This window comes from Hemiscyllium ocellatum, chromosome 13 (assembly GCF_020745735.1).
Source record: "Hemiscyllium ocellatum isolate sHemOce1 chromosome 13, sHemOce1.pat.X.cur, whole genome shotgun sequence".
Classification (NCBI taxonomy): Eukaryota; Metazoa; Chordata; class Chondrichthyes; order Orectolobiformes; family Hemiscylliidae; genus Hemiscyllium; species Hemiscyllium ocellatum.
In genome coordinates, this window is record NC_083413.1 from 32,634,789 (window position 1) to 32,647,932 (window position 13,144).

Here is a 13,144-nt window from a genome sequence, read left to right on the forward strand (position 1 = left end):
TCCGAGGAGCAGTAAAATCGACGTTTCGACAAAAGCCCTTCATCAGGAATACAGGCCATCAAGACTCATCCATTAGTTGGAATGCATGGAGTTGCGGGGCATGTATGAGCATAGATAGAGGACTGGTTGGCCAATAGAAAGCAGAGAGTTGGGATAAATAGGTGTTCGTCTGGTTGTAAATCAGTGGTGAGTGGGATGAGGGGTCGGTGTTGGGCCCTCAACTGTTCATAATATGTATAAATGATTTGGAAGAAGAGACCGAATGTAATGTATCCAAGTTTGGTGATGACACTAAATTGAGTAGAAAGGCAACCTGTGCAGAAGATGTGCAGGTCTGCAGAGATATTTAGATAGGTTAATTGAGTGGGCAAGGCTCTGGCAGATGGAGTACAATGTTGGTAAATGTAAGGTTATCCACCTTGGAAGTAAAAATAGTGGGTCAGAGTATTATTTAAATGGTGAAAGATTGCATTATACTGTTGTGCAGAGGGACTTAGGAATGCTTGTACATGAATTGCAGGTACAACAGGTAATCAGGAAGGCAAACAGAATATTGGCTTTCATTGTTAGAGGGATTAAATTTAAGAGCAGGGAGTTCTGCAATTTCTCAAGGTGTTGGTGAGGCCGTACCTGGAGTATTGTGTGCAATTCTGGTCTCCTTACTTGAGAAAGGATATACTGGCTTTGGAGGCAGTGCAGAGGAAGTTCACCAGGTTGATTCCGGAGATGAGGGGGTTACCCAATGAGGAGAGATTGAGCCCCCTGGGACTGTACTCGGTAGAATTTAGAAGAGTGAGAGGAGACCTTACAGAAACATATAAAATTATGAAAGGGATAGATAAGATCGAGGCAGACAAGTTGTTTCTGCTGGTGGGTGAGACTAGGACTAGGGGACGTATCTCAAGATTAGAGAGAGGAGATTGAGGACAGAGATGAGGAGGAACTGCTTTTCCCAGAGAATAGTGAATCTATGGAATTCTCTGCTCAAAGAAGATTCATTAAATATATTCAAGACATAGTTGGATGGATTTTTGCATGGTAGGGGAATTAAGGGTTATGGAGATAATGCAGGTAGGAAAAGCTGAGACGATGGTTGAATCGTAATGAATGGTGGAGCAGGCTTGAAGTACCAAATGGCCTATTATCATGAAACTATGAAAAGGGGGTTGCAACAAATTGTAGCTTAACTGAGTAAGTAACAAGATGATACATGATTATATATGGAGAATGGTGGGGTTATTCACTTTGGTCATTAGAATGGAATGTTAGCATATTTTTAAAAAGGTGTAAAATTTGTAATTGATGTTCAGAGAGACTGCTGTGTTATAATTCATAGAATAGAGAAATTTAGCATGTGATACAGCAAGCATCAGGAAGGCAAATGGAATGCTGGTCTTGATTGCAATAAGCTTAAAGTACATGAATAAAGGAAGTCTGCTACAATTGTCCAGGGCTTTAGTGAGATAGTCTGGATTATTATGTGCAGTTTTGGTCTCCTTTTGGAAGGTTATACTTACATTTGAAGCATAGCAACAAAGATTCACTAATTAGGTCAACCATCTGATCCTAGAGACCAATGGTGAGAGGTGATTATATTGAAACATTAAGAATTTTGAAGGGGCTTGACAGCGTACCTAACTCAGGTTATTTCTGTTTTCTGCTGTGACTGCAATCTCAGGATAAGGGCTCAATCATTTAGGACAGATGAGAAGTTCCTCCCTCAAAGGCTTGTGAATCTTGAATTTTCTGTCCATAGGGTTGAGGATGTTCTATTGTTGAATATATTTCATGCTGGGGTCTCCAACATTTTGCTGCTCAGAAAATCAGAGGATGTAGGAGTGTGAGGGAAAATGGAATTGAAGTCCTGGCCATACTGAAGGGTAGAGTCAGCTTGAAGGACCATTTGGTCATCCTTGTCTCAAACAGAATAAGATTTTCTATAATTTTTTCCAATTTTTTTTGGTCAGGGCATGTAAGAGTAATTAACAAAATGAGAAATAGAATACCTTTTGAAATGAGTTTTCAATTACCAGTCCAACATAAGATAGTTCATCATAGGAAACTATTATCAAAATTATATTCCCTGATTGTTAGAATGAGCTAAAAGAATAAGGGGGCAGTTAATATTTTACAAGCAAATGGATTTTTGCCTGCTGTATTTGACAAGATCGCACAGTGCTGAAGCCCCAAAGTTGCAGCTGCCAAATACTACTTATGCTACTTCTGACTACCCAGTACTCTCTCAGCCAAATGCTCAGCAAATAAATCAAACTATTTCACATAGTTTATAACTGGGATTTCTTTGCAAGTTACTGTAATTTTTCAGTTGTGATCATACTTTTAGAATTGTTGTCTGCTGCTAAGTAAGTTGTTTCCAACACTTTTTGGAAATGGCTTGTTGTTTTGAACCCTGACAAAGCAAACAAAAAGGTGGAAAATTAACTCCTAAACAAAGTAGACTTGGTAGAGTAAAGTTTGTAGCATTCAGTATACCAATAACAACCTTAGACCAAAATTCTCATACCTTCAATTTGAAATAAAACTCATGCTAAATTTAGATAGTTATACTGTCGTACAAAATGGAATCTTGAGTTTTAGACTCTTCTTTTTTTGTCAAATTAATTTGGAAGAACTGTTGGCAGTACTGTCTAAGAAGGCATTTTTTTTCATTCAGATACAGATAGTAACTTACAACTATTCGAAAAAATGTATGAGTTGTTTGAAAGATTAAGTTTTAATTCCTATCTTGATTATCATTGACCTGGCAGAAATAAATAAAGTTAAATGTGGATTCCAATCCGATCCCAGCTTTGACTATTTCTTGTTCACTATTCACTAACGAATATGTTGAGACGTTAGAATATATTCACTAATGGAAATGGTGACAATTTGAAAAAAATGTTCATGGTCAGAATTTTGAAAATAAAGCTGGAAAATATATCATATAACAGTACTGTATCCAGATTAAGATGTTTCAGTTCAACCTAAATAAATTGGATTTCTTTATAAACTCCAAGTGTTTTCCAATGGTGATGTAATTTAACGGTATCTGTTTTTGGAATCTATTGAAAAAACATTGTTATATAATACTTCAAACATCTGAAGATGTTCTGATCTGCTTTTACTCTGCATTGGTATATTTTTTCACTCTAAAAATGTTCTTTTCTAGTTTTCCAGGATCATTTCTATCTGCCACTTCTCGAAATAATTATAAAATTTTAAGGGCCTGATCAACTTTTATTCAACATGCAATTCCATATTTAGTCAATGGAAATTCATGTTGATTTTTAAAATTAGTTTGTTTAAACTGACTTGGGTACCAAAATCGATTTACTTCTGAAAAAATTGACAAGCATGTTGCCAGAGTTGGAGAATTTGAGCTATAGGGGGAGGCTGAATAGGTTGAGGCTATTTTCTCTGGAGCGTGAACTTATAGAGGTTTATAAAATCATGAGGGGGATGAATAAGATAAACAGATAAAAGTCGTCTTTTCCCGGAGCAGAGGAGTTCCCAAACTAGAGGACACAGATTTAATATGAGAGGGGAAAGATTTAAAAGGGACCCAAAGGCAACTTTTTCATACAGAGGGTGGTTATTGATGAGAATGAGCTGTCAAAGGAAATGGTGGAGACTGGTGCAAATACAACATTTAAAAGGCATCTAGATGAGTATATGAATAGGAAGGGTTTAGAGGGATACGGGGCAAATGCTGGCAAAAATGAGTCTAGATAATTTATGATATCTGATTGGCATGGATGAGTTGGACCAAATGGTCTGTTTCTGTGTTGTACAATTCTATGACTCTTTGACTTTATCCAGCATTTTTAATTGAAAAGTGATTGAAACTGATGTATTAAGATAAGTTAGTTTCCAAGCAAGATAACCTCATTACTAAGATATCTGGATCCAGTACTTAATTTTTTAAGTCTGTGGTGAACATGCATCGAATGATTGTGTGTCCAGTATAGTTTGTTTGTCTTTCATCTGTACACTTGTAAATATATTTGCTTTTTAGTTATTCTCATTGTGGTCATTTGTACACATTTTAGATGTTATGTTTATGTCATTATTCCTTTTAAAATTATAGCTGCTCTGCAGGGAGCCAAAGACCTATTTGTAAGTGTTTTTATAGCTAGAGAAAGACTGCAAATGTATTTGAGTGTTTAATTGTTTTCTATGGGAGACTTATGTGGAAACATTAGGGTCTTGATTTTGATTATATCATGTAAATATTTATCATGTTAAAATGCATGGTCTGAACTCCAGCTTTGCTGTAACTGAATTCTTTGTACATATGGAGAACATACAGTATATGCTTATGAAGCCTTTGTAATGAATAAATACTGTACATTGGAATTGGCCTGAATATGTTTGATTTTTTTTTTCTGCAAACAAAATTACCTTATTACACATTTCTAACCACATCCACTTCTGTCTGAAAAATGAAAAATACATAAGAAAGGATTGCTGTCATGGAAATCTATGGAAAAATTGTACAATACAATGGCCTGTTATTGCTATGAATAAGGTAAATAGAATGAAGATTTCCTCCAAATGCTTTTTTGCACATGTATTTTCAACTTGCATCCGATTTACTTTTGATTAACATTAACCTGTAAGCTAATACTTGAAATGATAAAGCTTACAAAAGTCTTTTACTGTTTGATATCTTAAAATATGATGTTTTAATTTGAATAAAAATGAATGGTAAAAGTGTTCAAGAATTGGCTATAAATGTTGAATATGACTTGAAAAGAGAAGATGGTCAGTATAGTTCTGGTGTTCCATGTGTTTTTTAAAACAAAAATCTAACATTTACTAATTCTACACTTTCTTTGTTATGTCCACTATACACTTAACCAATATGTAATATATATGAAGAAAAGAAATGGACAAAATTTATCAAGCAATGATCATCTTGTTCAAGACTAGTTTCCTTAAAAATGCCATTGCAAAATCCATATTTAACCAAAATATTTTTATTGGCTTCTTTCATCTTATTAATTTCTCAGTTTCTGCTCTTTCAAGTGTTTATGTCCTCTTTCTGATTCCTGATTTTTTTCTTCGTCATTTTTTGAAAAACATGTTTATTCATGGGATGTGGTCAGTTGCCTGTCCCTAATTGTCCTGAAGAAGCTGACAATGAATTGCTGCCTTGAACTACTGCAATCTTTGGGTGAAAGGGCACCTGCAATGCTGTTCCAAATTGACTTCTAAGATTTTGACTCAGCAACAGTGAAGGAATGACAATTATAGTTCTAAGTCAGAATAATGTGTGGCTAGGTGGGGAATTTCCAGCTGGTGGCATTCTCATAGATTTGCCCTTTTCCTTCCAGGTGATAGAAGACATGGGTTAAGAAAGTGCTGTTGCTGGCCTTGAGTTACTACAGTGATGCTACAGGTAGTATAAATTGCTATCATTGTGTGTCAGTTGGTGAAGGAAGTGAATGTGGTTGCTTCATCCTGGTTGGTCTCAAGCTTCTTAAGTGTTTTTGGAGCTGAATTTATACTGATTTGTGCTTAGAACATGGTGGAAATTGGGGCATTAGGGAGACAGTAAGTGAGCTATATTGCAGAATTCCTAATCTCTACCTGTTGTAGCCACAGTGTTTATATAGCTGGTCCAGGCCAGTTTCCAGTCCATGGTAATGCCCAGGATGTTGATAGTTGGGAATTTAGTGATGGTGGTGTCATTGAATGTCAAGGGGCGATTGTTTGATTCATTATTTGGAGATGGTCATTGCTTGATTGTGTGGTACAAATGTTCCCGCTACTTTCCAGGCTTGGGCTGAATATTATCCAGGTCGTCTTGCATTTGGACACAGACTGTTTCAGTATCTGAGGAGTAATGAAGAGTACTGAATATTATGCAATTATTAGTGAACATCTTCATTTCTGACCTTATTCTCGAGGATTCGTCAATGATAAAGGAGCTGATGATGGTTGGGTTGAGGACATTACCCTGGAGAACTACTGCAGTAATGAACTTGTTCTTGACTGATTGACTTCCAACAATCATCAACAGCTATCTTCTGCTTTTTGTGACTCCAACCAGCAAGGAGATTTCCACTGATACCTATTGACTCCAATTTTGCTTGGGTTCCTTGATGTTACAATTGCCTATGCCTTGGTGTAAGGCAGTCACTGTCATCTCACCCCATTGAGTTCAGCTTCTTTCTCCATGTTTGGCCCGAGGCTGTAATGAGCTTAGTGGCCTTTGTGGAACCCAAGCTAGACTTCACTAAGGTGGAACATTCCAAATGCCACTTCATAACACTGTTGGTGACCCCTGATGGTTGAGAGTAGCCTGATGTATAGTAATGGATGGAGTATTGGACAGGACATAACTGAGAAAGTTTATGTATTGTTGGGTAGATGATGCTGTTTTAGTTGTACTAGAACAGTTTGGTAAGGAGTGCAGCTTATTTTGGAGGGTCTCATCTGTGCTATTGCTAGAGTGTTGTCAGGACCCACAACCTTTGCAGTATCCAGTGCTTTCAGCGATCACTTGATATTTGAGTGGACTAAATTGAATTGATCCAAATTTGGGATCTGTGACCACAAGTGAAGACCCAGCACGTCTGGCTGAAGGTACATGCAAATATTAAGCCTTGTCTTTTGCTATGTGCTAGCCCCTCTCATGTTTGTGAATTGGATGATTTGCGGTCTCCAACTGCTGATAATTGTTTTAATTGTCCACCACCATTCACAACTGATGTGGAAAGACATCAAATCTTACATCTGATTTAGTGGCTGCAGAATGATTTAGTTCTGTCACTCGCTGCATGAGCTGTTTGGGATACAAGTAATCCTATGTTGTAGCTTTACCAGGTTGTCTCCTTCTGTTGAGATATGCCTGGTACTGTTCCTGACATGCTGTCCTGCACTGATGATTGAACCAAGGTTGACCTCTAGGCTTGATGGTGGTGATAATGCTGGAGATATGTGAACAGTTGAACAAGGGGCAAGAGTAGGCTATTCAGCTTCCTCAGTCTGCTTTGCCATTCAATAATGTCACTGCTGATCTAATTGGAATATCAAATCCACATTCCCATTGACTCCAGATAACCTTTCATTCTCTTGCCTAAGAAGAACCTGTCCACCTTTGCTTTAAAAATATTCAAGAACTCTTATTCCACCACCTTTTCAGGAAGTGTTCCAAATACTTGTGACCCTCAGAAAAAAATAACATTACCTCATCTGTTTCAAATGAGTGAACCCTTATTTTTAAACATTGATCCCTAGATCTGGATTCTCCCATTAGAAGGATCTCCCTCTTTGCATCCTACCCTGTTAAATCCCTCTGAATCTTGTGTATTTCAATCAAGTTTCTTGCTTTTACAAATGCCAACAGGTACTTGGTTTGTCTTAGAACATTAGGCTGTTAGAACATTTACTCCAGGTATTAGTATGGTAAACCTTCTCTGAACTCACTGCATCTACACCCTCCTTGAGTAAGGTGGCCAGTGCTGCGCAGAATACTTGAGATGTGATCACACATTGTCCTATATAACTGAAGCATAAAGTCACTACTTTTGTATTCAATTCCCCTTAACAATAAAAAGTGCATTTTTAAATATTTTAAAAGGACTTTTAAAAATAGGCTGAAAATAAAATGGAGATTTTAAAATGAACTGTTGATCAAATGTGTGGATGCCATTTGTGTGCCACCTTTATATTATAACTTGACACAAATTATTGTGATGATTTGGTTGGATAGTTTTTGATTGTGTTGAAATCCTCGCTTTCCATACATTTTCTCACATTAACCATATGGCTAAATTATAGTCAGCTATGTTTTAAATAACAAGTCGATGAATGGTGATGATTTGATTGCAGTAGGTGCATTTTAAAAGGAACAAAGGACTTGATGCAAGTCCCTGCTGAAATTCTCATTTTTTTTTACTTCTTCTAAATAGATAGATATTCAATAGTTAAGTAATTAAATTCAGAGGTTCGAGTAGCTTATGAGAACCATAATTTACAGAAAGTAGCACCAGTAAGGCAGTGTACTGGAGAAATTAATAGACCTGAATGTCGACAAATTTCCTGAACCTGATCTACATTTTAGCATCAGAAGTCACACGACCCCAAATTATGGTCCAACAGGTTTATTTGAAATCACAATTTCAGAGCACAGCCCCTTCGTCGCTGCACTCTGGAAGCCTGTGTAATTTCAAATAAACCTGTGTAAACTGGATAGTTGCAAATGCCACCCCACCACCCTCTATTTAAGTAGGGAGTGAGAAAGAAAACTAGGAACTACATATCTCCGTTAGCCTTACATCAATGGTAGGAAAATGCGAGAAACTTATAAAGGATGGGATAACTAGGTACCTGATTGATAATGATTTGATTGAGCCTTGTCAGTGTGGATTTGCAAATGAAAAAATTGGGAATTTTTTGAAAGAGGATACCAACAAAATTGATAAAGGAAAGAGCCGATCAATGTAGTATACAGAGTTTTTCAGCAGATGTTTGTTAAAGATTCCACAGGAGGCTGGTTTTGAAACATTAAACACGTGGGAAAAAAGGTCATGTACTGACATGGATTAATGATTTTGGATTAGTGGTGCTGGCAGCATCCGAGGAGCAGCAAAATCGACGTTTCAGGCAAAAGCCCTTCATCAGGAATGAAGCTTTATTCCTGATGAAGGGCTTTTGCCCGAAACGTCGATTTTGCTGCTCCTCGGAAGCTGCCTGAACTTCTGTGCTCTTCCAGCACCACTAATCCAAAATCTGGTTTCCAGCATCTGCAGTCATTGTTTTTACCTACGGATTAATGATTGGCTAAGTCAGAAAACTGAGCAAGTACAAACTGACCATTCTGTTGGCAGGTTGTGACAAGTGGGGGTTCCACAAGGATCTGTGTTTGGGTAACTATTGTTCATAGTATATGCCAATGATTCTGAGTTGGAGACTAAATTGTAATATATTCAGATTTCCAGGTGGTACAAAGCCAAATGTGAATGTGTGTTGTGAGAAAGATGTAAGGCTGCTTCAGGAAGATTTGGACAGACTTAGTGAATGGGCTTCAACATGGCAGATGGATTACAATGTGGAACAAGAAAGGTTTTGATAGGAGAAACAGATGTGTAGAGTATTTCTGTTGCAAAGCAAAGAGGAACGTTGGTTTAACCATGGTGTACAAATTTGGGATGGTATTAGATCCAAAGAGGCAACATACAAAAAAAACCTGAAAATGCAGCAAACCTGAAGACTGGTAAACTTTTAGACTTCAGCAAAAAAGGACGAAAAAGTTTGATCAGGAGTCAGAAAATAGTGCATGAGAGTAAAATTGCAGGGAATGTAGAAACTGACCATAAAAGCTTGTATTAATGTATGAGAAGAGAAAAAAATTAGTAAAGACAGATGTCGATCCCTTCTAGCCCTGAGCTGAGGGAAATTATAACAGAGAAGAAACAAAAAGCATAGATTCAGTCTTCACAAAAAGAGGGCACAATAACCTCCAAAAATTATAAAGAATAAAGTCTTGTGAGAGAGCAGAATTTAAAGACATCAATATTAGTAAGAAATTTTGTGCTGGGGAATTGTGTTAAATGCTGACGACTCACCATAATCTACAACCCTGAGTACTAAAGCTGTGACCCAGGAAATATGTGCTTTTGATGGTCAACTTCCAGAATTCTCTAGATTCTGGAGCAGAGTGTGACAAGTGTAACCTCACGACTTAAAAAGGAAGGGAGAGAGAGAACATCATTCTGAAGTCTAGTTATTTTCCTCATCAACCTGTTCAGATATCCTGTTACACTGTCCGAGGTGGGTGGGACTTAGACCCAGTCTCCTGGCTTAGGTTAGGGACATTGCTAAGTATTATAAAAGATGTAATAACAGAACATCTGGAAAGCATTCACAGGATTGCACAAATAGTGATTTATTGGGAAGTAAGGATGTACAAAGGGATTTCGGTGCCAGGGCATACCAGGCACTTAAAGAAAACACGCAAGTAAAGCAAGCAATTAAGGAGGAAAATTGCATATTAGAGGTTGGTGGGGTTTGAAAATTAAAATACTGTGGAAAAGTCATAGTAGAGCATTAAAACATTGAAAAACATGTCCCTTTCTTTAAAAGTCCTATTGTGATTGCCACCTGATTTTTAATAAATTAAACTTTTCTTCAGTCAATACAACTTAGTTAAGCAATTTTCTTTCTTCAATTAATTTGTATTGTCTAGTAATACCTTATTTTTGCACAAAATAAATAATTTGGATAATGAACATGCACAAAAAAAGCATCACTTCTTATCAGTTGGCTTCCCTTTTCCCTTTCCTTTGCCTTTTCCCTTTCCTTTGTTCTCTCCTTTTTTTTTAATGTACTTATAGATTCCGATTCCTCTGCGAACCATGACTCCTCGCCACCACGATTGGAGCTGTGAGGAAAATAAAGATAATGTTTCATATGACCATAAAATCCTTTGATTTTACTTTGTTTCAGATTCCATTACAATCTAAATAAAAATATTGGAATGGATTTTATCAGTATCCTCCCATCCCCTGAATTGGCAAGAGGATGTGGAGGCCAAATACCAGCTTCTTCCAGTCAACAGCTGTGTACCAGTGACAGTTGGGTCCTTTGCCATTTTGGGACATTACCTCATAAATCTTGGCAAGCCTTCCTGCAGGTTGCAATAGGACCTTTGATTTGAGCAATCTGTACCCATGGGTGGAGTCCCCTAGCAGCAATGTGTCTCATGGTATGCACACTGCATACCCATCGAAATCTCCCCACTCTAGTACCCCTTCCTGTCGCCAGTCTGGCCCTGGCACTCTCAAACCACATGTTACTGATTATGAGGGTGAAGTGATACCAGGATATTCTCCTATTGCAAACACACACTAAAGTGTGCCCATTGCCCTTCTGTAAAACTAGTATTACAACTGACTGGTGGCATCTGAGGTCAGGCAAGGCCCTTGCCATTCTGATAAAATGAATCTTTTGTTTACGTACTGTAATAATTGTACACCAACAACCCAGAGGTATCTCAGAGGAATGTAAAGTGGCAGCCAGATCTTGGGCAACAAGGATGAATCTTAAGCGGGGTTTGGTAAGATTTTAAAGAGTAAATGTTATCGGGGACTGTCCTGTCGGACACAGACAGGAGATTCTGCAAGTGAGTGAGAATTCAGAATGGTATGTTGCCTTTCCGGTGTCAGGGTCAAGGACATCTCAAAGCAGTTGCAGCATATTGTCAAAGAGGAGAATGAGAAGTCAGATGGTGTTGTACACATTAGTAAGAATGATATATGGGTAGTTCTTCTTTTAACATCATAATGGTGTTCTTGTACAGCCCTGCATTATAGAAAAGTCTTGCTTTATTTCTGCTGTAGGAAAGATTTTGGAAAGGATTATAAGAGATGGGATTTATAATCATCTAGCAAGCAACAATTTGATTTCAGATAGTATAGTTTCGTCAAGGGCAGGTCATGACTCTCAAACCTCAATGAGTTTTTTTGAGAAGGTGACCAAGCATGTAGATGAGGGTAGGGCAGTTGACGTGGTATACATGGACTTCAGCAAAGCCTTTGATAAGGTTCCACATGGTAGGCTGGAGAAAATGCAGAGGCATGGGATTAAGGGTGATTTAGCAGTTTGGATTAGAAACTGGCTTTCTGAAAGAAGGCAGTGAGTGGTGGTTGATGGAAAATATCCAGCCTGGAGTCCGGTTACGAGTGGTGTGCCACAAGGGTTTGTTTTGGGACCACTGCCAGTTGTCATTTTTATAAATGACTTAGACGCAGGCATAGGTGGATGGATTAGTAAATTTGCAGATGACACTAAAATCAATGGTGTAGTGGACAGTTTGGAAGAATGTTACAGGTTGCAGGGGGACTTGTATAAACTGCAGAGCTGGGCTGAGAGGTGGCAAATGGTGTTCAATGCAGCTAAATGTGAGGGGATTCGCTGTGGGAAGAATAACAGGAAGGCAGAGTACTGGGTCAATGGAAAGATTCTTGGTAGTGTGGATGTGAAGAGGGATCTTGGAGTCCATATACATAGATCCCTAAAAGTTGCCACCCAGATTGATAGTGCTGTTAAGAAGGCATACGGTTTGTTGCTTTCATTGGGAGAAGGATTGAGTTCAGGAGCCACAATATCGTGCTGCAGCTATACAAAGCACTAGTGCAGCCGCACTTGGAATATTGTGTACAGTTCTAGTCACCATATTTCGGGAAGGATGTGGAAGTGTTGAAAAAGGTACAGAGGAGATTTACCAGGATGTTGCCTGGTCTGGAGGGAAGGTCTTATGAGGAAAGGCTGAGACACTTGGGTCTGTTCTCATTAGAAAGAAGAAGGCTAAGAGGAGATTTGATAGAGATATACAAGATGATCAGAGGATTAGATAGGGGAGACAATGAAAATCCTTTTCCTAGGATGATGACGTCAGCTTGTACGAGGGGGCATAACTACAAACTGAGGGGTGATAGATTTAAGACCGATGTCAGAGGCAGGTTCTTTACTCAGAGAGTGGTAAGGACATGGAATGCCCTACCTGCCAATGTAGTCAACTCAGCCACATCAGGAAGAGTTAAACAATTCTTGGATAAGCACATGGATGATTATGGGATAGTGTAGGGAGAACAAGCTGAGAATAGTTCACAGGTTGGTGCAACATTGAGGGCCGAAGGGCCTGTTCTGCACTGTATTGTTGTATGTTCTATGTTCTAAACAGCACTTAGTGTTGGCGATGTAATCACATTTCAGCCAACACACGTTTTAAAAGCTTGCACTTCAGAAACTTCAAATTCAGTCAATTTGTATTAACCAAGCATGCGTTCTAGCAGAACGACCTGTAGTTAGGAAAAGGGTTGAGGCTTTGTAGAGTGAATAGAGGAAGTTAGGAGATCTGATGTGTTTAAGAATAACAGGTTGTAACAAGGGATTTTAACATTTCAAACAAAGACTGGGAATGCCAGTGTTAAGGACTTGGATGGTGAGGAATTTGTTATGTGTTCAAGAAAATTTTCTTTATCAGTATGTAGATCTATCAATTAGAGGGGGAGCAAAACTTGACCTTTTGAAATAAGGCAGGGTAAGTGAATGAAGTGTTTGTGGAGGAGCACTTTGGGACCAGTGATCATAATTCTATTGGTTTTAAAATAGTTAAGGAAAAGGATAGGCCTTG

The 13,144-nt window shown here is 38.2% G+C and overlaps 1 protein-coding gene across 1 annotated transcript in view; it reads right to left on the bottom strand.

Annotated features, from left to right (window-relative positions):
- Positions 1-9,906: 9,906 nt before the first annotated feature.
- The window catches only part of iqcg (IQ motif containing G), a 52,252-nt gene continuing 49,014 nt past the window's right edge, over positions 9,907-13,144 (bottom strand). Inside the window, exon 10 of the mRNA XM_060834715.1 lies at positions 9,907-10,390. Within this exon, the coding sequence (XP_060690698.1) occupies positions 10,256-10,390 (135 nt within the window). The 3' untranslated portion in view covers positions 9,907-10,255. The remainder of the gene's footprint in view (positions 10,391-13,144) is intronic.